The sequence below is a fragment of the Pipistrellus hanaki genome (genome assembly GCF_964339955.1).
Source record: "Pipistrellus hanaki genome assembly, contig: scaffold_23, whole genome shotgun sequence".
NCBI lineage: Eukaryota > Metazoa > Chordata > Mammalia > Chiroptera > Vespertilionidae > Pipistrellus > Pipistrellus hanaki.
Genome location: NW_028182304.1, coordinates 7379814 through 7404581, shown reverse-complemented (window position 1 = coordinate 7404581; position 24768 = coordinate 7379814). Strand labels below are relative to the sequence as shown.

The following is a 24768-nucleotide window of genomic DNA, read 5'->3' as shown; positions in this document are numbered from 1 at the left end:
CGTATACCTATCTAACGACCTGAGGGACTGCGCTTTCCCACGGGGTCTGCCCCGTCTTCTCCCCGGGGGCGCAGCCCCACTGTCTGGCACCGTGGTCCTTGCCTCCCAGCGGGGGCAGCAGGTCTGGGGGCTGCAACCTGTGTTCCTGGGAACGGCGATGGGGAGCACCTTCCACGCTTACTGGCTCCTGTCTTCTGTGGCGGAGCCGCGGCTCTGACCCCCGCCTGCTCAGTGCCTTTGGTGGTTAGGTTCTGGTGTTTTCCAGAGAAGGGTCCCGATCAGACACATGGCCGCAGAAATGCCCTCCTCCTGTGGCTCTTTCCCCGGCGGACGGGGCCCCTGGAGGCACAGACATTACTGAGTCCACTTCCGTGTTTCCTTTTGTTGTTTGTGATGTTGGTGTCCAGTCACGAACTCACTGCCAAAGCCTGTCGGAAGGCTGACACTTATGTTTTCTTCTAGGAATTGTGTAGTTTCAGCTCGTGTACTTGGGTCTTTGCCCCATTTTCAGTTAGTTGCATAGATGGTATGAGGCACCCTTTGTTTTTTTTTTTAAGCAAATGCTGTTACCAGAAACTAAAGGACTCACGTGGGGTAGTTTTAAACAGGGGTTCTCTTTTAGCCCCTGGGGACCTTTTGTTGTCACCCTGAGGTGCCTCCCAGCACCCAGTAGTGCACAGCACAGCCCCTCCTGGTTAGGGGGGGTGTGCAGCTGGGTGCTGGCAGTGTGAGTGGGGCTGGGGCTGGGGGGTCTTTGCTCAATGGGGAAGCACAGTCCGCCATTTGTGGGCACTGGCAGCAGCGACACTGACTGCTCCCTCAGTTCTAGGGATGGGGGTCAACGTGCCTACCTGGAGCAGTTTGGGACATCCCAGGTGAGCTCACACCTGCCTCCCCGAGGGGCTGGCTCAGGGGGGACTTTCCTAATGTAGCTGTCACACTGTGCAGCCTGGGCGATGCTTCAGGCTGAGCATCAGGCTGCCTGGGCCTCTCCTGCAGCTGCTTTCCTTAGCCATTCCTGTGGTCCCGCACAGTCCCATCCCGGGTCCCCAGAGCCCCTCAAGAGCACGCTGCAGGGGTCAGTCCCCCTGGGAGGCATCAGTGCAGTGAGCACTCGGGCCTTTGGTCGCCTCACCCTGGGGGCTGCTGTCTGTCAGGATGAGGGGGACCCAGTTGATGCCCCCCCCCCTCACTTTAAGGAGTCAGCCCTGAGGAAGCAGTTCCTGTACGTTATGTTCGACCCGCTCATGAAGGACAGCTCGGAAAGGACTGCGCCTGCGGCCCCCAAGACCAGCAGGTAGGCAGGCCTCTGCTGGGGGCTCAGTGCGCGGTTGGAGGTGCGCGGGGAGCAGAGATCTTCAAGCTAGGGGGCTGTGGGGCGCAGCTACAGTATTTCGACAGTCTCAAGCCTCGGACTGATGAGAGGGCACAGCCTCTGGCGGCCACGTGCCAGTCCCAGCTTGGAGGGCAGAGCCCTCCCAGCACCAGTATAGCCAACAGCTGGAGTTGTAAACTTGAACCTATGGTCCAAACACGTGGCTCCACGTGCCTGAGTGATGTGGGCTTGATAGAGTTCAGGTGCATGTAGTTGAGTAGGATTGAAAACCACAAGAATGTTGTAAACATCTTGACCATGCCCTTTAACCTCGTGACATCTGCTGTAAAATAAAAACACGTCTGTGGACGTTGGTGCTGTCTCTCAGGAAGCAGTGTCCCACCGAGACCCAGCTTTCATCCTCTTGTCTGCCTTTCCTAAGTCTTTCACCACCCCCACTCAGAGTCACCTTTGGCAGTGCTGGCACAGCACAAGTAGCACCGAACAGGGACTGAGTTGGGGGAACTACAATTGTTAGGTGAAAGGAGGCCCCAAGGCACATGCAGGAAGTAAGGTGGGGAGCCAAGGTGTGGTAATAAGCTCGGTGTGAAACATGAGAAATTCAGGATCATAGGAAGGGATCCTTAAAAACAATGCTTATTGAAGCATTTTTAAATTTCTTGAGGAAATAAGTAGAAGCATTTTAAAATTTCTTGAAATAAGTAGAAGCATTTTCAAATTTCTTGAGAAAATAAGTAGAAAATAGAATATAGAAAATAAGATAGATTAAGTGGAAAAACTAGAAGTAGAAGATAGTACAGGTAAAATTTTGGTAATTTGTTTGCTCATAGGTACTGGACCTTTTGGGGTTTTGTGGATTCGGTTAAGGTGAATTTATGGGGGTTGAAACCCAGGGAGGTTTGGGCAGGGGCAGCCAAGCCTACCTATAGTTCACAGAGGTGGGGAAAAAGTAGAAATAAGCAGTAGAAATAGAGAAGTAAGCGGTAGAAAGTAAGTGGTAGAAATAGCTAGAAGTAGGAGCTAGAAATAGGTAGAAATGAAATAAAGTAGAAAATAGGAGATAGAAAGTAAGAGGAAGTTGGGAACTGTAACAGCAAAGGATGCAGATCCTGGTCAGCGGGACGCTTAAAGCCAAGCCGGGACACTCTGTTGAGGACTCTAAAGCAGAAACCGGAAGTCAAAAGGCTACGGAGACTGGGAACAGGCAGCCTGGACTGTGCCCGAGGTGCAGGAGAGGAAAGCATTGGGTGAATGAGTGCCGCTCAGGACTGATAGAAATGATAATCCAATACCCGCTAGGCAGGGAAGCTTCTAGTGGGGCCAGCCCCAGTCCCACCAGGTAGAGGAGACTGTATTTTTGACCCTACCGCAGCCTTCCCAGCCAACTCAGTCCCAAAGCCAACTGTCCAAGCAGCCTGATCCTCAGAATCCAGAGGGAGCAGAGCAGCTGACTTGGGTGCCAGAGCGGGACGTGCAAAGCCACAGGGGACCCAGAGAGGCTCCTTGTCCATCCGTTCAGAAGACTGAGAGTTGTGGTGAGGAGGAAGAAGAAAAAAAGAAGGCCACATGCAAGGAAACGAGCTGCCAACGTGGAGTCAGCTGAAGAAGCTAACAACTGAGGCCCAGCAAACGGCAGGAAAGCAAGGAGTGGAAGCTACTCCTTCAGCCGTGTCTATGGCTATGCTAGCATTGGTTAGCTGCCAGTCTTCTCTAAAGCCTTGTGCAGCCAAATCTAAGGACTCTGAGTTAGATATTCTGAAAATGTTAACATGACTGAAGTTTGGTTTTTTCTCTTATTGCTCTATTGCATTGACTTCCTTTTGTTATTAATAATAGCCAGAGTTTTGTTCCCTTGTTGATGTATTAATGTTGTTGAGTTGATTGTTTTGTTAATAGCCAGAAGTTTGTTTTAATGTTTTGATCATGCTGAATAACTTTTTTTTGGAATTTTTTGATAATGTAAATAGACGTGTTTAAAAACAAAAGGAGATGTGTACAGAGTGGCTGCACTGTTTGGACAGGTTCAAGCCTTGGACTGATGAGAGAGCAGTCCTCTCATGGCCACAGAGCCCTCCCAGCACCACAATAGCCAACGGCTGGAGTTGTAAGCTTGCACCTACCGTTGGAACACGTGGCCCACGTGCCTGAGTGATGTGGGCTTGATAGAGTTCCAGTGCATGTAATTGATAGGATTGAAACCGGCGAGAATGCTGTGACATCTTGACCACGCCCTTACTGTGCCTCGTGGCATGGGCTGTTAAAGACACGGCTTGAAGTCTGTGGCGCTGTCTTTCCATCAGAGAAGCAGCGTCCCACCGAGACCCAGCCTTCATTCCCTTGTCTGTCTTTTCTAAGCCTTTCAGCGCCCCCACTCAGGTTCACCCTTGGTAGTGCCGGCGAGGCACAGGGGGCTTCATGACCCGGCTTCTGAACATCAGGCTCTGAGCTGACGCCCTCGGCTGCAGGAGGGCGACACCCCCTTAATAGTGGATTTCAAAAGGTGAACATGTGTGCGCCTCTCTCTGCTTTCAGTGTGCCAGGTGCCGAGGCGCCTTCCTGTGGGGGCCCCCCCGAGGCCCCGCTGGTGGACCTGGAATCCGAGGCGGGGCTGGGCCTTGCTGTGAGTGCTGCTCCTTTGTGGAAAGGGATGGGCTTTATGGTCGAAATCTGAAGGGTCAGTGGACAGGGGGGCCCTGCTTGTCTAGGTCACTATGCAGTCCTGGAGCCTCCAGCCCCCCAGGACCTGTCCTCTCTGACCACAGAACGGGGCTGGATGGGAGAGGAGCTTGGGGCCCAGCTGGTCTCTGTTGTCCACAGACGCCCCCCCCCCCCACCTCCCTGTGGGCTCAGGCCCGGGGCCCCCTAGTGGAGGTTCTACAGTTCAGCCAGAGGGACCCAGCAGTGAGGGCGAGGCCTGGGGAGGGGGTGCTGTGGGGTGGGACCCCAGGGGTCCACTTACTCAGCCGGCTGTCGCCCAGCTGGCACATGCTCCCAGGCGGTGCCACTGGCAGCGGTGTCCTGCCCTGGCCTCGCTGCCCATGGCCCCTGCTCTGGGCTGCCTCCTGTGTGCTGTTCTCTCTGCCACCCTCTCCCCACAAGCTGCTCCCAGCCTGGCCTGTAGCAAGAGGCATGATGGGCTCACCCCCAGAACCGGGCTCTCAGTGGCACCTGCTGCCCGACTGGTGCTGCTCACACCTCTTCTGTGCAGGTGGAGGCAGCACAGAAGGAGATCCTGCAGCTGAGGAGCCAGTGTGAGATGCTGCAGGACACAAACCTGGAGATGAGGCGAGGCCTCCTGGGGGTGGGGGAGGTACCTGGGGATGGGGTGGGGCCTGTGGGGGGGGGGCACCTGGGGATGCGGTGGGGTCTGCAGGGCTGGCGAGACTGCAGTGGGGGAGTGGCCGCCACGGCACTCACATGTATCTGCTCCTCCACAGGAAGGTCCTGGACCTGTACCAGGGCTTGATGGAGCAGATGATAGGTAAGTGCAGCCCCAAGCCCCTTTCTAACAGCAGCTTCCGCCTCGGACACCATAGAGCAGAGCAGCCCAGGCCAGTGTGGGCAGGCTCGGCAGGGGGGTGGGGGGAGGGTAATGGGCTGGTGCTGAGTTCCCAGAGGGCCAGAACCCTAGCCGGCAGCTGGGACCACAGGGAGCAGTCCTCCCAGGGCGGGTCCAGCTTCACCTCTGTGGCCATCGGCTCTGGGTGCGTCCAGGCTGGGCTGGGGTGGGAGCACCCTGCCTCTCCCAGGGCCAGGGACTCAGGTTCCAGAGGCCACCAGCTGTGGGGACAGCTCTGCTGGGGCCCTGGGTTCCTGTTCTCCTTGGGCTTCTGGGCCTGGTGCTGGGAAGTGCTGTGCTCTGGGAGAGCAGACGGGAGGGGCCTGGCCACCGTCCTCTGGGGACCTCCGGGTGCTGTGGCCAATGCTGCCCCCGCGCCTCCGTCCCACTGTCCTGCCCTCAATCGCCCCGTGGAGACTGCCCCCTGACCCCGTGTGCCTGTTCCTTTTCAAGAGGAGGCTCAGAATCGGCACCAAGCCGAGATCCAGGTTCTGAAAGACCTGCTGAGCTCCATGGAGAAGTCCTTCTTCGACCTCTTCAGGTCCTTTGAGGAGCTGAGGGCAGTGATCGAGGGCTACTGCACGGTAGGGGGCTCTGCCCTGTGACCCGCCTTGTCATGCTCAGTCCCAGTCCCTCGGGCAGGAGCTTCCCTCTCCACCGAGTCCTGGTTCCTTAAACACGGCACCTGGCGAAGCCTTGCTCTGTGCTGTGCGGCCAGCCTCACCAGTGGGCCCAGGGCAGGGTGGGGTGCTGTCGGCCTGGGGAGGCCTGGGCATGTGAACAGCGGAGCTGGAGGCACAGCCTGGGCAGGACCGTGTGGCTCAGCAGATGCCCTTGTGACAGTGGGCACCCAGGAGCCAGCGCTGCCTTTGGAGGCCTGGCCAGGGCCCCCTCAGCGCCCCAGCTGGGATGTGCGGCAGTCAGCGCCCACAGGGCTGCAGGGAGGGAAGCTCTGATGCTAGGCAGGCTCAGAGGCCAGGAGGGCCTTTTCCAAAAGAAAAACAAGTGCTGTTTCTGCGGCCCTTCCTCGTTGGAGCTGCTGCTGGTGTGTGTCCCAGGGGCTGGTCGGGCCTCGCACACCTGACCCCACAGCAGCGAACGGATCAGTAACGCCCCTCCCCCTTAGAGAAGAGGTGATGAAGAAGTGTACAGAGGACTACTTCCTCATCGCCAAAAAGTTAGGCCAGCAGTACCAGGCACTGAAGACCCACGTGGAGGAGAAGCTCCGCCTGTGAACATGGGCACCTCGGGCAGTGGGGTGGTGGGGGAGGAAGGGGAGGCTGAGCCACTCTCCCCTGTGCAGGGCCAAGGAGGAGATCGCCCTGGTCTGGAGCAAGGCCCAGGCGGAGGCCCTGGCCTTCCAGGCGAGGCTGCAGAAGGAACAGCTGCAGGAGTCGCTGGAGAAGGCCTTGGCGCAGAAGGTGGGTGCGGCCTGAGGCCTGGGAGCCGGAGGGACGTGGCCCTGTGGTTTGGGACCTGCCCTGTCATGGCCCCGGGGCCTGCTGGCTCCCAAGCTGGGCTACAACCCTCCTCCCAAAAGCCTCTTCGTGCCAGGCCAGGTGCCCCCTGTGCCCTGCTGCCACCTCTGAGCACTGAGAGGGTGGACGCTCCTCTTTCAGACAGAAGAAAACGACAAGCTCATCAGAATATGCGAAGACCTCATTTCAAAGATGCAGATCTTACCTGGGTCTCCTCCCTGCGCACCCTCCCTCCTGTCTGTCTGTCTGTCTGTTAGCTCATGTTTAAACTTTAGAAATGAGACTAAATAAAATGTGAGTTTTGCACTGACGTGGCTCTATCTTCATTAAAGCAAGGCTTCCAGCTTTGCTGGACCCTCCATGGCCCACACTGCCTCTGGCCCCTCTGCCTGCACCTCGGGGTTGCCAGACGGGCACGCAGCCTGCTGTGTCTGCTTCCCAACCACAGACCAGAGTCCAATGGAGCAAAATTTATTTTATTTTTAATGTTTTTATTGATTTCAGAGAGGAAAGGAGAGGAACATCAATATTGATTGGCTGCCTCTGCATGCCCCCTATTGGGGATTGAGCCTGCAACCCAGGCACATGCCCTGACCAGAATTGAACCTGGGACCCTTCAGTCTGCAGTCTGATGCTTTATCCACTGACTCAGATCAGCTAGGGCAGTGGTTAGCAAACTCATTAGTCAACAGAGCCAAAAATCAACAGTACAATGATTGAAATTTCTTTGGAGAGCCAAATGTTTTACTTAGAACTTCTTCTACCGCCACTTCAATATAGACTGGCCCAGGCCGTGATATTTTGTGGAAGAGCCACACTCAAGGGCCAAAGAGCTGCATGTGGCTTGCAAGCCAAGATTTGCTGACCACTGAGCTAGGGCCACTGTAATCCTATCTAATAGAGGGAATATGCTAAGTGACCATCACTCCATCACAAAGATGGCTGTACCCACAGCTGAGGACAAGTTCCTATAGGTAGCCTTAAGGAGCAATCAGCAGGGACCTGAGGCTACGCCCTCCCCCTCCCCTGTGGGGCTTGATAGGGGAGCTCAGGCTGCACGCCCTCCCCCCCGCACCCCATCCCAGTGCCAAGCCAAGGGACCTGAGTCTACACCCCCTGCCTGGCAGGGCTTGACAAGGGTGGGACTGGCCAGATCTGGATCTAGCCCAATGTGGCAGGGATTGGGGGTGGCAAAACCAGGTCTGAGTCTCACACGATTTTTAGGTGCATGTGGTGTGCCCCAGACACTGACAGGAGGATTTCATATACATTTTACTAATTTTCTTTCACCTCTGACACTTCTATTATAAAGGGCAAATAGCAATATTAAATTATTTCCTCTAATCTAGGGGTGTCGAACTCAATCAGAGAAGGGGCCAAAATCTAAAATCCAGCCTAAATCGCGGGCCGAATGGTTTACTGAACAGTCATAAACTGACAATGTCATAAACTGACAGCGGAGTGCAGTGATGACAGCGCGGTGCGGGCCACATTGCAAGGCCTGGCGGGCTGGATTTGGCCCGCGGGCCTTGTGTTTGACACATGTGCTCTAATCCCCCTTTAATGTGCATGAATTTTGTGCACCGGGTCACTAGTTTTAATGTAAAAACAAACTGGCAAGCGTAGGCCCCTGGAAAAGTACCCCCCAACCCACCACCTCCTCTGCACAGGTACCTCAAATCTCACCCACCCCTCCTCTGTACAGGGACCCCAAATCTCACCCACCCCTCCTCTGCACAGGGACCCCAAATCTCACCCACCCCTCCTCTGCACAGGGACCCTAAACTCACCCACCCCTCCTCTGCACAGGGACCCCAAACTCACCCACCCCTCCTCTGCACAGTGACCCCAAATCTCACCCACCCCTCCTCTGCAGAGGGACCCCAAACCTCACCCACCTCTCCTCTGCACAGGGACCCCAAATCTCACCCACCCCTCCTCTGCACAGGGACCCCAAACCTCACCCATCCCTCCTCTGCACAGGGACCCCAAATCTCACCCACCTCTCCTCTGCACAGAGACCCCAAATCTCACCCACCCCTCCTCTGCACAGGGACCCCAAACCTCACCCACCCCAAGACAGGGATGGAGCTGACACGCTGAGGAGCCTTCAGAGCCTGCGAGGCCCCCTCACCAATGATGGTGGCCTCCAAGCCGTGGGCACGGGGACAATGACTGTGGTGGAGAGAGGGGGGTTTCTGGGGCTAGGGGGCAGTGAGAAGCTGGAGGGCTCACAGCTGCCCTGGCTCAGAGCTGCAGTGTGGCCTCCAGCCCCCCTCCTGTTGAAAAGCCAGGGCTGATGTGGAGGCCCCTCAAGCCTCTGATAGCCTCCCCGTGCCCTGTCCCAGGCCTCTGAGCCAGCCAGGCCTCAGCCCGGAGAAGGCCACGCAGGGTGGCTGGTCGCACTATTGTCACAGGCGGAAGCCGCTCCAGGACAAAGGGGCCCTGTGGGCTGAGTAGTGTTTATCCTGGAGCCCTGTTAGCGGGGAGCAAGGCAGGGGGGCCTGGCGAGGACCTCTGCAGGTAAGCATGACCGGAGCGGGGCAGTCAGCGGGCCTGGCCTCCCGCCCACAGCGTTTCCTGAGCCTCGACACCCTGGCATCACGGGCCTCCCCCCAGGATGGGGATGTGGGAGACCGAAGGGGGAAGCTGAGTTGTCCCAGGAGGCCCTCCAGGTCCCTAGCACTGGGCAGCGAGACCCCCAGGCTCGGGGCTGCCCCCTTCCTCCATGCACAGGAGGGAAGGGTGGCTACCCCTGCCCCTGGTATGGGGGTTCTAGGGGCAAGAACTCAGGGACCTGAACCACGACTTTGTCAGCCTTGATTGAATTTCTGTGCCCCCCCCCCTCCCAATTCATGTGTGGGAGCCCTGACTTGATGGGCTGAGAGATGGAGGGAGTGTGGTTAGATGAGGCCTGGAGGGTTGGCCTGTGATGGGTTAGGGGCCCTGGTGAACAGAGACCAGTGCCAACTCTCCACTGTGAGGAAGGTGACAGGCTGCGGGCCAATGAGCAGCCCTCCTGGAAAATAGACTTGGCTCCACCTGGTGGCAGAGGCCCAGCCTCCAGGATAGAGGAGGGCCTGTTCTGTGTTTGTCACAGAGGCAGGTGCAGACTAAGCCACAATGATGGTGGCCACCAATCTGAAGTCACCCTCTGCCCATCTGCTCCCTGAGCCATGGCCTGGGAGGCCTTCAGTTGTTCTCTAGCAATTCTGGCTTATTTACTGTTACTTTCTCTGGATTACTAGTTGTTTCTTGCAGCGTAATATAAATGGGCTTCTATACTTATGAGAAGTATGAGAATTGCCCACATGTATAAACGACTTCCTACACTCTTATCTTACATTGAGAAACTCTGAAAAATTGTCTCTCAACTATGTTTTACACTTTAATTCTACTTTGGAGTGAAGTCTAGGTGTTTCCTAATCTGGTTAAATGTGCTCATTTCTCCCTTTCGAGGATAACTCACATTGTATGAAATACTTTTTTTTTTTCTATATTCTGACATTGGGAAGTCTTTTCCACTTGTTCTCTAGCAATTCTCATCTATTTACTGTTACTTTATCTGAATTACTAGTTGTTTCTTGTAATGTCCTATAAATGGGCTTTTGCACTAAGTATAAGAATTGTCCACATGTACAAATAACTTTCTCCATTCTTATGACATTGTGAAACTTTGTAACATTTTCTGTCAACTATGTTTTACACTTTAATTCTACTTTGGAGTGAAGTCTAGGTGTTTCCTAATTTGGTTATATGTGCTCATTTCTCCATTTCAAGGCTAACTCACATTGTACAAAATACTTACTTTACTATATTCTGACATTGAGAAGTCTTTTCCACTTGTTCTCTAGCAATTTTGGCTTATTTAATGCTACTTTCTCTGAATTACTAGTGGTTCCTTGCAGTGTCCTATAAATGGGCTTCTGCTCTAAGAATAAGAATTGCTCACATGTGCATACAACTTCTTACACACTGTTCAGAACTTGAGATGCTTTGTGACATTGTCTCTGTATTATGTTTTACAGTTTAATGCTACTTTGCAGTGAAGTCTAAGGCTTTCCAAAGTTGATTAAATGTGCTTATTTCTCTGTTTCAAGGTTATTTTGCATTATTACCTTTCAGTGAAAAACAGAGTTTTCAAAGAATATTTAATGTGCTCTTTTAAGGATTTCCCACATCTTAAGATTCCCTTTCTATACCATACCTGACCTTGAAAAATCTTTTCCACTCATTCTATAGCAGTTCTCACCTATTTACTGTTATTTTCTCTGAATTTCTCTTGGTTTCTTGCATTGTCCTGTAAATGTCCTTCTGCTCAAGAATGGGCCAGTCCTACATGTACAAATAACTTCCTTCACTCTTATTTGACATTGAGAAAATCTTTAAAATTGTCTCTCAACTATGTTTTACACTTTAATTCTACTTTGGTGTGAAGTCTAGGTGTTTCCTAATCTGGTTAAATGTGCTCATTTCTCCAATTCAAGAATAACTTGTATTATATGAAATACTTTCTTTACTATATTCTGTCATTAAAAAGTCTTTTCCAGTTCTCTAGCAATTCTGGCCTATTTACTGTTACTTTCTCCGAATTACTATTGGTTTCCTGCAGTGTCCTATAAATGGGCTTTTGCACAAAGTATAAGAATTGCCAACATGTACAATCATCTTCCTACACTCTTATCTGACATAGAGAAAATCTAAAATTGTCTCTCTACTATGTTTTGCACTTTAATTCTACTTTGGAGTGAAGTCTAGATGTTCACTATTCTGGTTAAATGTGCTCTTTTCCCCCCAATTTTTTAATTAAGGTAGTATATATGTACATATCTTACCATTGCTCCCTCCCACTCCCATATGTGTCCTTCCTCCCCAGAGTTTTTTTGTCCATTGGTTATGCTTATATGCATGCATACAAGTCCTTCGTTTGATCTCTTATCTGCCCCATATCTCCCTCCCCTCCCCACTGTAATTTGACAGTCTGTTTGTTGCAGCAAACAGACTCTGTGTCTATCTTTTTGTTCATCAGTTTATAATGTTCTTTATTATCCATAAATGAATAAGATCATGTGGTGTTTTTCTTTCATTGATTGGCTTATTTCACTCAGCATAATGTTCTCCAATTCCATCCAGGTTGCTGCAAATGATAAGAATTCCTTCTTTGTTATGGCAGCATAGATGTATCATAGTTTTTTGATCCAATCATCTGCTGATGGGCACCTAGGCTGTTTCCAAATCCTAGCTATTGTAAATTGTGCTGCTATGAACATAGGGGTGCATATATCCTTTTTGATTGGTGTTTCCAGTTTCTTAGGATATATTCCTAGGAGTGGGATTACTGGCTCAAATGGGAATTCCAATTTCAGTTTTTTGAGGAAACTCCATACTGTTCTCCATGGTGGTTGCACCAGTCTGCATTCCCACCAGCATGAGGGTTCCTTTTCTCCGCAGGCTTGCCAACACTTGTCGTTTGTTGATTTGTTGATGTTGGCCATTCTGACAGTTGTGAGATGGTACCACATTGTTGTTTTGATTTGCATCTCTCGGATAATTAGTGACTTTGAGCATGTTTTCATGTGCCTTTTGGCCTTCCTTCTGTCTTCTTTTGAAAAGATTCTTTTTAGGTCCATTGCCCATTTTTAATTGGATCATTTATCTTCCTTTTATTTAGTTGTATAAACTGTCTGTAGATGTTGGAGATTAAACCTTTATCAGTGATAACATTTGCAAATATGTAATCCCATTCAGTGGGCTTTCTTGTTGTTTTGTTGATGGTTTTTTGGTTTTTTCTTTGTTTTTTTGCTATAAAAAAAAAAAGCTTTTTATTTTGATGCAATCCCATTTGTTCATTTCTCTTTAGCTTCCATTGCCCTAGGGGCAGTATCAGTGAAGAAGTTCTTTTGGCATATGTCAGAGATTTTGCTACCTGTGGATGCCTCTAGTATTTTTATGGTTTCCTGTCTTATGTTTATGTCCTGTATCCATTTTGAGTTTATTTTGGGGTAAGGTGTAAGTTGGTGATCTAGTTTCATTCTTTTGCATGTATCTGTCCAATTTTCCCAACACCATTCATTGAAGACACTGTGTTGACTCCGTTGTATGTTCATGCCTCCTTTGTCAAATATTAATTGAGTATAAAGGTTTGGGTCGATATCCTGATTCTCTATTCTATTCCATTGATCTATATGTCTGTTCCTGTGCCGGTACCAGGCTTTTTTGAAAACAGTGGCTTTGTAATACAGCTTGGAATCTGGTATTGAGATACCTCCTACTTTATTCTTCTTTCTCAGGATTGCTGTGGCTATTCAGGGTCTTTTTTTATTCCAGATGAATTTTTGGAGAGTTCTTTCTAGGTCTGTGAAGTATGCCATTGGTATTTTAATGGGGAGTGCATTGAACCTATAAATTGCTTTGGGAAGTATGGACTTTTTGATGATGTTGATTCTACCAATCCATGAACATGATATGTTCTTCCATCTGTTTACATCTTCCTCTATCTCTTCTTTCAGTGTTGTTTAGTTTTCTGCACATAAGTCTTTTACCTCCTTAGTTAAGTTTATTCCTAGGTATCTTAGTTTTTTGTTTGTTTGTTGTTTTTTTTTTTTTTTTTGGTGCGTTGGTAAATGGGATTGCTTTTTTAGTCTCTGTTTCTGTAAGTTCACTATTTGTATATAGAAATGCCATAGATTTCTTGATGTTAATTTTGTATCTTGCTACATTGCCAAATTCATTTATCAAGTCTATTAGTTTTTTATGGAGTTTTTTTGGTTTTTTATGTACAATATCATGTTATCTGCAAATAAGGACAAATTTACTTCTTCTTTTCCAATTTGGATACCTTTTATTACTTCTTCTTGTCTAATTGCAATGGCTAGGACTTCCAGTACCATGTTAAACAGGAGTGGTGAGAGTAGGAATCCCTGTGTTGTTCCTGTTCTTAGAGGGAATGGTTTTAATTTTTGCCTATTGAGTATGATGTTTTCTGTGGGTTTATCATACATAGTTTTTATTATGTTGAGGTATGATCCTTCTATCCCCATCTTGTTGAGAGTTTTCATCAGGAAAGGGTGTTGAATTTTATCAAATGCTTTTTCTGCATCAATTGATATGACTATATGATTTTTATCTCTCAATTTGTTTATGTGATGTATCACATTTATTGATTTGTGGATATTGTACCATCCTTGCATTCCTGGAATAAAACCTACTAGGTATGATCTTTCTGATGTGCTGCTAGAGCTGATTTGCTAGAATTTTCTTGAGGATTTTAGCATCTATGTTCATGAGGAATATTGGCCTGTAATTCTCTTTCATTCTGTTGTCTTTATCTGGTTTTGATATTAGAGGGTCTGCTGGCTTCATAAAAGGAGCTTGGAAGTGTTCCTTCCTCTTGAATTTTTTGGAATAGTCTGAGGAGAATAGGTTTCAGTTCTTCCTTGAATGTTTGATAAAACTCTCATGTGAAGCAATCTGGCCCCGGGCTTTTGTTTGCTGGGAGCTTTTTGATAACTGCTTCAATTTCTTTCAAAGTTACTGGCCTATTGAGATTCTTCTTGATTGAGTTTTGGAAGGTTATATTTTTCTGGGAATATATCTATTTCCTCCAGGTTGTCCAGTTTGTTGGAATAGGGTTGTTTGTAGTATTTTGTAACAGTTCTTTGTATTTCACCGGGGTCTGTTGTTATTTCACCTCCTTCATTTCTGATTTTGTTTATTTGGGTCCTCTCTCTTGGTTAGCCTGGATTGAGGTTCATCAATCTTGTTTATCCTTTCAAAGAACCAGCTCTTGGTTTTGTTGATCTTTTGTATTGTTTCTTTTGTCTCTATGTCATTTATCTCTGCTCTGATTTTTATTATTTCCTTCCTTCTGCTTATATTGGGCTTTTCTTGTTGCTCTTTTTCTAACTCTTTGAGTTGTAGAGTTAGATAATTTATTACCATTTTTTCTTGTTTTTTTGTTTTGTTTTGTTTTGTTTTGTTTTGTTTTGTTTTTGCAGTAGGCTTGTAGAACTATGAATTTCCCTCTCAAGATTACTTTGCGGTGTCCCATAGATTTTGGATGGTTGTGTTTTTATTGTCATTTGTATCCAGGATTTTTTTTATTTCTTCCTTGATTTCTCTGGTAACCCAATCCTTGTTTAATAGCATGTTGTTTACTGTCCATGTGTTTGATTTCTTTGGATTATTTTTATTGTAATTGACTTCCAGTTTTATGCCACTATGATCTGAGAAGATGCTTGATATGATTCATGTGGTCTATCTTTGAGTATGACCCAGGTGCACTTGAGAATGAATATTCTGTGGCTTTGGGGTGAAATGTTCTGAAGTTCTCAATTAATTCCATCTGGTCTAGTGAGTCATTTAGGATTGATGATTCTTTGCTGATTTTTTGTTTAGACGATTTGTCCAAAGGTGATAGTTGGCTATTAAAATCTCCTACTATGATTGTATTGCTATTAATCTCTCCCTTAATGTCCTCCAGCAGTGTTTTTTGTTTGTTTGTTTGTTTGTTTGTTTGTTTTTAATGTATTTGGGTGCTCCTGTATCGGGTGCATATATGTTTACCAGAGTTATTCTTGTTGGTTGCTCCCTTTAGTATTATGAAATGGACTTCATTATATCTTGTTATGTCCTTCACTTTGAGATCTAATTTGTCAGATATAAGTATTGCTACTCCAGCTTTTTTTTCCACTTCTATTCACCTGGAACACCTTTTTCCATCCCTTCACCCTCAGTCTGTGTGTGTCTTTTTTTTCTGAAATGGGCTTCTTGTAGACAGCAGATATATGGGTCTTGTTTTTTTATCCAATCTGTTACCCTATGTCTTTTTATTGGAGCATTTAATCCATATACATTTAAAGTTATTATTGATAGGTACTTATTTGTCACCATTTTTATTTTATACCCGTATTCCTTCTTCACTTCCTATTTCTATTTTATTTTCACAGCAGACACTTTAACATTTCTTGCATTGCTATTTTATCTATGTGTATGGTGATAAATTCCCTTAGTCCTTTTTTTTTTTTTTTTTTTTTTTTTTTTTGTCTGTGAAGCTCCTGATTTCACCTTCAGTTTTGATTGATAGCCTTTCTGGGTACAGTATTCTTGAATTCAGACCCTTCCTTTGCATGACTTTGTATATTTCATCCCATTCCCTTCTGGCCTGATGAGTTTCTGTTGAGAAATCAGTTGCTAGTCTGATGGGGGTTCCTTTATATGTAATTTTCTGTCTCTCTCTGGCTGCTTTTAAGATTCTTAGTTTGTCGTTGGTGTTTGCCAATTTAATTATAATGTGCCTTGGTGTTGGTTTTTTTAATTTCATTTTGCTTGTCACTCTGTGAGCTTCTTGGATTTGTGCGGTTTTTTTCTTCTCTATCTCAGGAAAGTTTTCTGTCATTATTTCTTGAAATGTGACTTCCTCACTTTCCTTTCCACCTGGAACCCCTATTATTATAATACTGTTTTGTTTTGTGTTGTCCCAAGTTCCCTTAATTTCTCCTCCTGCTTTTTAATTTTTTTTTTCTAGAAGCTGCTCTAATTGGGTATTTTTTTCCCATCTTGCCTTCTAGCTCACTAATTCAGTCCTTTGCTTCTTCTAGTCTACTCTTGATGCTTTCTATTGAGTTCTTTACAGTAGTGATGTCATTTTTCATTTCTTCTTGGTTCTTCATTTACTCTTGGTTCTTACTCATTGTCAAATTTGTCTTCCATTCTTTTTAGCCATCTTATGATCATTTCTCTGAATTCTTGCTCTGATAGGTTGCTTGTCTCTAACTCGTTTACTTCCTTTTCTGGTGATGCCTGCTTTCTTTCATGTGCGGGCTATTTCTTTGTCTCCCCATGGTCTCTCTTTTCAGGATGTCTGGTTATGCGGTTCTCTCTCTCCTTTCCGTGGGTGATTGAAGAACTCCTTTGAATTCAGGTGTTTGCACCAATTGGGGCATCACAGTTGTTCATTGGTCTACACTGTTGTGGGTTTTCCAGGCCTCAGATAAGATCCACTTTTTCTTGCAAGATGGAGCAGTTTTCCCTCTGAGCCTGTAGCTCTGGAAGAGGTCTCCGCCTCAGTGCAGGCTGCTTGCTCAGGGAACCCTGTGCAGTAGTCCTCCACCTTCTCTTAGACTTCTGCTACGCCTTACCTTGCCAACTAACACTCCTTGAGCGACTTTCAGGTGCTCCTTCTATCTGCTCTGGGACAAGGCTCAGAACAGGTCCATCTGTTCTGCTGCCAATTTCCTCCTCTTCAGCCAGTCCCATTTCGTGCATCTTAGATACCCTTTCTATACTAAATCCTGACTTTGAGAAGTCTTTCTCACTTGTTCCATACCATTTGACACCTATTTACTGTTACTTTCTAGGAATTACTAGTGGTTTCTTGCAGTGTCCTATAATTGGCCTTATGCTCTAAGTATAAAAATTGTCCACATGTACAAACAACTTCCTACACACTGTTCTGAAACTGAGAAGCTCTGTAACATTGACTCTCAACTATGTTTTAGAGTTTAATGCTACTTTGCAGTGAAGTCCAAGACTTTCCAAAGCTGATTAAATGTGGTTATTTCTCTAGTTCAAGGATATTCTACATTGTATGACACACTTTTATAGTTCTAGGCTACTTATAAGTAAAAAATAGAGGTTCATAGACTGTTTCAATATGCTCTTTGTTCTATTTTAAGGATTTCCTGCATCTTAGATACCCTTTCTATACTAATTCCTGACACTGAGAAGTGTTTGCCACTTGTTCTATACCAGTTCTCACCTATTTACTGTTACTTTCTATGAATTACTAGTGGTTTCTTGCAGTGTCCTATAATTGGCCTTCTCCTCTAAGTATAAGAATTGCCCACATGTAGAAACAACTTCCTACACGCTGTTCTGAACTTGAGAAGCTCTGTAACATTGTCTCTCAACTATGTTTTAGAGTTTAATGTTACTTTGCAGTGAAGTCCAAGGCTTTCCAAAGCCAATTAAATGTGGTTATTTCTCTATTTCGTTGTTTTTCTGCATTATTAACTTTCATGGAAAAGCAGAGTTTTCAAAGACTATTTAATGTGCTCTTTGCTCTATTTTAAGGATTTTCCACATCTTAGATTCTTCTTTTTGCCTCTCTGGTTGGGTGATTTTTGCTTCCTCATATTCTAGATCTTTGGTTTGATCCTCTGGGCATGTTAATCTATAGTTGAATTTCTGTATGTTCTTTATTTCAGACTGTGTATGCTAAATTTCTGGCTGGTTCTTTTCCATATTTTTGGTATTCTCATTAAGGTCTTTGAAGGTCTCACAAAGCTTATTGGAGGTCTCATCAAATTTCTCAAAGGTTTTTAGAAGATACTTGTGTAACCTTACAAATGTGATTCTGAACTCTGTGTTGTCCAGTAGTTCAGTGTTTTTCAACCTTTTTTGGGCAAAGGCACACTTGTTTCATGAAAAAAATCACGAGGCACACCACCATTAGAAAATGTTAAAAAATTTAACTCTGTGCCTATATTGACTATATATAAAGTAATTCTCTTGAATAGGAATCAAATAAACACAAAGAAAGTATTTTATAATTACTTTGTTATGAAATATTAAGTAAACAAAATAGTGAAAAATTATAAAATTCTTGTCTTGTCTGCACCTACGGCACACCAGGCAACATCTCGTGGAACAGCGGTTGAAAAACGCTGCAATAGTTTACTTTCCTCAATCTCTCCCATTCGTAACTTGCTTCTGTGTCTCCTCATTTTGGCTGCCTTCCTGTGTTAATGGAGTGGCTTTGTGTGGTCGGTGACCTATAGTTGTCAGTAGCTCAGCTTCCCCAATCACCTAAAGTGGTCACTTTTGCTATATCCCTTTGTGGGCTGAGTGCAAAGTCTTGGTGTAATTAAGCCTTGATTGCTGTTGGTACACTGGGAGGAATTGACTTCAGGCCAATTGTCTGTGAGGACCTGCTGTGTCTATAAAGGAAGAACTGCTGCACTGGAGACATGCGTTGTTTCAGTGAGGCTTTGGTGCTCACTGAGGCCGCCTCCTGAATGTGTCACTCATGGGTGTGAGGGGTTAAAACTGAGCACTAGGAACACTGGCTTCTGGATCTCCAATGGGGTGCATGTGGTTCAGCTACTGCACTCTGCAGGAGCTACAGTGTGAACCACAGTCCTCTCCTTCTTTGCTAGGTTAAACTGCAACTGAGAGGGCCATTCATAAGCAAAAGCCACTGCTAGGAGCTTGGATGTGTTGTGAAGGGCAGAGTCTCAAGGCAGAGTCTCAGGGCATCACTAGGCTGGGGTGTGGTCAACAGCAATGGCTGCCCATCAGCTGCCTCTCAGATCTGCTTCTCCGCATCTCCCCACATCTCGCCCCATAGCACAGAAAAATATTTTTGTGCGAAGATCTACAAGCCAGCCTCCCTCCCTTTCTGACCTGATGGCAGACAGTCTAGCCTCTCCCCAGAAGCTGGATTTCAGAGAGATTGGAGCTTGTGTCTCTTTGGGTTGAAGAAAGCAATGCCCTCCACCAGCTGGGATCTGCTGCCAGCCCGTATCATGTCTGCGCCCTCCTACCTCAGTTTTTCAGCGTTGTGCCTTGAATTCTCCTCTTACTCTTTCAGTCTAGTTGTAGGGCTTCCTTTCATCCAGATTTCCCTTGGGTTTAGGGTGATAGACATTTAATATATAGTTGTATATTTGAATTGTTGTGCACAACAGCAGATTAGGTGTGTTTACCTATGCCTCCATCTTCGTTCTCCATGTGGGCAATTCTTATACTTTGAGCAGAAGACCCATTATATGATACTGCAAGAAACCACTAATAATTCAGAGAAAGTAACAGTATATAGGTGAGAATTGTAAGAGAACAAGTGGAAAAGGCTTCTAAATGTTCTGATATAGTAAAGCAAGTATTCTGGCCTATTTACCATTACTTTTTCTGATATAGTGGTGGTTTCTTGCAGTGTCAACTAGGGTTAGGGTTAGGTTTTGGGTTTGGGTTAGGGTTAGGGTTAGAGTTAGGGTTAGTGTTAGGGTTAGGGTTAGGGTTAGATCTAGGCTTAGGTTTAGGATTAGGGCTAGGGCTAGTGTTAAGAGTTAGGATTAGGGCTATGGCTATCGCTATGGCTATGGCTATGTCTAGGGCTACAGTTAGGGTTAAGTTTAGGGTAAGATCTAGCATTAGTGCTAGGATTTGGGTTAGGGCTGGAGGTCAGGCTCAGTATAGGGTTAGTGTTTAGGCTAGGTTTAGGTTAAGGGTTAGGGTTCAGGTTAGGGTTATGTTGTATTAATATTTGGAATTCACAATGAATAAGCTACAATCAATGGAAATAACTGAATGTTACACTGAGGCAGACATGAAAAGATTAAAACAACATTTAGAAATGTGCTTCATACATGAGAATACATGTTCAAATGGCTCTAATATCTAAACAACACAATTTTGTCACTGGGAAATCTTGTTCAAAGAGTTAACAAGTATGTGTGACAATGTTTTCATTTATTTTTCCCATCAGAATGAATAAACATTTGGAATTCACAATGAATGATCTTGAAACCATTGTGAAAGACAAATCAAACTCTGGAAATTAACAATCATAACCTAAGGTAATGTCTAAGAACGTGCTTGAAACAGGAGGAATACATCACAAAAGAGTCTTAATATCGTTGACACATTGTTTAATGACAGGGAATAATGTTCAAAGATCAGAAAGGCAAGTTTTGTACTGATAACATATATATTTCAGTACCAATCAGTTGGCGTTTTAGAAAGAAGTTTGGTTAAGCATTTAAACAGGAAGTGCTGACATCACCAAGTGGGAGGGGCCCCGTAGTCTTGCTCAAGTGCTCAGGTGCTAATTGTTTGGGCCAGGGGTCATGCTGGGAGTGTTGATGTTACCAAGGTTAGGACTACGGTTAGGGTTAGGGTTAGGGTTAGGGTTAGGGTTAGGGTTAGGGTTAGGGTTAGGGTTAGGCTCAGGGTTAGATTTAGCATTAGGGTTAAGATTTGGATTAGGGCTAGAGGTCCAGCTCAGTATAGGGTTACCATTTAGATTAGATTTTAGTTAAGGGTCAGGGTTCAGGTTAGGGTTATTTTTATTAACATTTGGAATTCACAATGAATAAGCTACAATCAATAGAAATAATTGAGTGTTACACTGAGGCAGACATAAAGATATTAAGATAATATTTAGAAATGTGCTTCATATATGAAAATACACATTTAAATGCCTCTAATATTTATTTTATTTATTTATTTATTTATTTATTTACTAAATAAATCTTTATTGTTCATAATATTACAAATGTTCCTGATTTTTCCCCCTCCATTGCACCCCTCCACCAGGTTCCCACCCCACCCTCTGCCCTTTCCCTACCCCACACTGTCCTCATCCATAGGTGCACAGTTTATGTTCAGTCTCTTCCCGCACCCCAGACTCCCTTTTTCCCCGAGAATCATCAGTTCACTCCCCTTCCATATCTCTGACTCTATTATATTCACCAGTTAATACTGTTCATGAGTTTTTTTAATTCCCTTGGTTTTTAGATTCACTTGTTGATAGTTACGTATTTGTTGTTCATAATTTTTATCTTTATTTACTTTCTCTTCCTAAAGAACCGTCTTCAGCAATTCATATAATTTAGCTTTGGCAGTGATGAACTCCTTTAGATTTTTTTTTATTTATTTATGAAGATCTTTATCTGGCCTTCAATTCTGAGTGATAGCTTTGCTGCATAGAGTATTTTTGGCTATAGATTCTTGCTATTCATCACCTTTAATATTTCTTGCCATTCCCATCTGGCTTGCATGGTTTCTGTTGAGAAATCAGCTGACAATCATATGGGTCCTCCTTTATAGGTAACCTGCTTTGCTCTTGCTGCTTTTAATATTCTCTCTTTGTCTTTCGCTCTTGGAATTTTAATTATGATGTGTCTTGGTGTGGTCCTCTTTAGATTCCTTTTGTTTGGGGTTCTGTGCGCTTCCTGGACTTGTAAGTCTAATTCTTTCACCAGGTGGGAGAAGTTTTATGTCACTATTTCTTCCAATATGTTTTCGTTATCTTGCTCTCTCTCCTCTCTTCTTCTAGGACCCCATAATTCTGATGTGGGTTCGCTTGAGGTTGTCCCAGAGGTTTCTTACACTATCTTCAACTTTCTGGATTCTTTTGTCTTCTTGCTTCTGTAGAGGAGTGTCTTATGGCTCTTTATGTTCCAAATCTTTGACTTGATTCTTGTGATCTTCTATCCTGTTTTCAGGACTCTATAACATTTTTTATTTCAGACAGTATATTCTTTATTTCTACTTGATCCCTTTTCATATCCTCATAGGTCTCATTTATTTTGTCGGCTTTTTCTAGGAAATTCTTGAAAACCCTTATAACCATGGTTTTGAACTCTATATCCAGTCGCTTTTTGTCCTCCATTTCTTTCATTTTGATCTGTTTCCTTGTCTCAGCATTTTCACAGCTTTCCTGAGTTGGTAGGGTGGCTTTGTGCACTAAGGTGTCCTATACGGTTCAGTGGGTCAGCCTCCCAGTTATTTGAGGTGGACACTCTTGATGCACCCCTTTGTGGACTGTGTGTACAGCCTTATTGTAGTTAAGTCTTGATTGTTGTCGGTATGACTGGGAGGAACTAACCTCCAGGCCAATTGGCTGTGAGGATCAGCTATGTCTATGCCAGGAGACAGCCTTATTTGACTAGACTTGGAAAATTGCAAAGGCCTCTGTGCTCAGCTTGAATGGGGTGGAATTTCAGGGTGGAGCCTATAGTCTTAGCTTCCCGTATGCCCCGCCCTATGAGGTTTCTGAGTCTCAGTGTTCTCAGTGTCCTTAGGTACTTGCTGCAAGCACCTCTGAGAGAAAGGTGCTCTCAAGTTTCACCCACTACCAGACAGTCTTGTCTCTCCTCCAATGAGCCTGGAACTGGGGTTCAGTGTAGTTGGAAGTGGGGTTGTAAGTGGGGTTCAGTACAGTCCTGAGCTTTTGTCTCCTTCCCGCTAGGGAACGCCAGTCCTCAAACTTTTTAAAGTGGGGGCCAGATCACGGTCCCTCAGAGAGCTGGAGGGCCGGACTATATGAACTACTAAATCCTACTGTAACACCTCAGCTGCGCTCACTGCCCAAAAAACCTGGCGGGCTGGATCAGACTCCTCTGCGGGCTGCATGTGGCCCGCGGGCCATAGTTTGAAGACCCCTGCGCTAGGGCAATCCAGCAGCACAGTCAACAGTCCATCCTCTGCATACAGTGTGCGTGTCTCTGGGAATCTGCCTTTCACTGCTCCCCTGAGTTTCCACCTTACAACCCAGATTCCCTCTGTATGAGCCTGGGGCCCCAGGGTCTGTCCTAAAACTGGGGTTCAGTGCAGTCGGAACTGGGACTCAGCACAGTCTGGAGCTTTTATCTCCTTCCCGCTAGGGAACGCCAGCCAGGCACTCAGCCTCCCCCTCCTCTTTAGCTCAGTCCTCTCCACACAAATGCACCGTGTCTTTGTACCTTAGGCTTTTGCAACTTCTTTGATTTTCCTTCTGGTTTTCTCTTTCCTTCTAGTTGTAGAATTTCTAGTCAGTCAACTTTCCTGTAGTTCTGTATAATGTCCATTTTGTATTTTAGTTGTATTTTTTGAAATTGTTGTGCGAGGATACAGTTAGGCGTTTACCTATGCTGCCATCTTAGTTTCTCCAAATGGCTCTAATGTTTAAATATCACAATTTTTCACTGGAAAATCTTGTTCAAAGGGCTGAGAAGTGAGTGTGATAATGTTTCTATTTATTTTTCCTGTCAGCATGAATAAACACTTGGAATTCACAATGAATTATCTTGAACCACTGTAAAAGGTGAATCAAACTCTGAAAAATAACAATAACCACCTAGGGTAATGTGTAAGAATCTGCTTGAAACAGAAGGAATACATCAACAAAGAGCCTTAATATTGTTAACATATTGTTTAATGACAAACAAATCATGCTCAATGATCAGAAAGGCAAGTTGGATACTGATTACATATATATTGGGTGGGCAACTAAGTAATTGTGGGTTTCACACATATATGGCTTCAGTTGAATTTTTAGGTTTGCAGACGTAGTACAAATGTAAAACACATTTTGTTATTTGATAGTTGGCTATTCAGCTGTTAATCAGTAAAAAAAGTTTTTTGATCTGTTTTGTAGTTTTCGTTTGGCGTTCGTTAAAAAATGGAAAATCAAAAGGAACATTTTCGTCATATTTTGCTTTTTTATTTCCGCAAAGGGAAAAACGCATCGCAAGCTCATAAAAAGTTATGTGCTGTTTATGGTGACGAAGCCTTAAAAGAACGGCAGTGTCAAAATTGGTTTGCCAAATTTCGTTCTGGTGATTTTTCACTCAAAGATGAAAAACGCTCTGGTCGTCCAGTTGAAGTTGATGACGCCCTAATCAAAGCAATAATCAATTCGGACTGTCACAGTACAACACGTGAGATTGCAGAGAAGCTTCATGTATCACATACATGCATTGAAAATCACTTAAAACAACTTGGCTATGTTTTAAAACTCGATACATGGGTTCCTCACGAAATTAAAGAATCACAGTTAACGCAACGCATTAGCAGCTGTGATTTGCTAAAGAAACGTAATGAAAATGATCCATTTTTAAAACGACTGATAACTGGCGATGAAAAATGGGTTGTTTACAACAATATCAAGCGGAAAAGATCGTGGAGCAGGCCAGGTGAACCAACTCAAACAACATCAAAAGCTGATATTCATCAAAAGAAGGTTTTGTTATCAGTTTGGTGGGATTACAAAGGAATTGTCTACTTTGAACTCTTACCACCCAACCGAACGATCAATTCTGATGTCTACATTGAACAACTAACGAAATTAAACAATGCAGTTGAAGAAAAGCGGCCTGAATTGACAAATCGAAAAGGTGTTGTATTCCATCATGACAATGCAAGGCCACACACATCTTTGGTCACTCGGCAAAAATTAATGGAGCTTGGTTGGGATGTTTTGCCACATCCACCATATAGTCCTGACCTTGCACCATCTGATTACTTTTTGTTTCGATCTTTACAAAACTCCTTGAATGGTAAAAATTTCAATAATGATGATGATGCCAAATCGTACCTGATTCAGTTTTTTGCTAATAAAAACCAGAAGTTTTTTGAACGTGGGATTATGATGCTGCCTGAAAGATGGCAAAAGGTCATTGACAAAAATGGGCAATACATTACAGAATAAAGTTATTTAGTTCCATGAAAAAATTGTCTTTGATTTTCTTTAAAAAATCCGCAATTACTTAGCTGCCGACCCAATATTTCAGTGCCAATCAGTTGGCATTTTTGAAAAAAGTTTGGTTAAGCATTTAAACCAGAAGTGCTGACATCAGCAAGTGGGAGGGGCCATGTGGTCTGGATCAAGTGCTCAGGTGGTAATTGTTTGG

General features: G+C 45.2%; 1 protein-coding gene across 1 annotated transcript; it reads left to right on the top strand.

The window, feature by feature from the left end:
* Positions 1-761: 761 nt before the first annotated feature.
* On the top strand, positions 762-6681 carry LOC311615868 (transforming acidic coiled-coil-containing protein 3-like; the record flags this gene model as incomplete). Its single annotated transcript, XM_084906995.1, has 8 exons — positions 762-875; positions 1200-1297; positions 3869-3956; positions 4545-4621; positions 4774-4817; positions 5349-5479; positions 6199-6316; positions 6515-6681. 8 exons carry the CDS (start codon positions 762-764, stop codon positions 6628-6630), a joined length of 786 nt encoding a protein of 261 aa, XP_084763121.1. The 3' UTR covers positions 6631-6681.
* Between the last annotated feature and the right edge of the window lie 18087 nt (positions 6682-24768).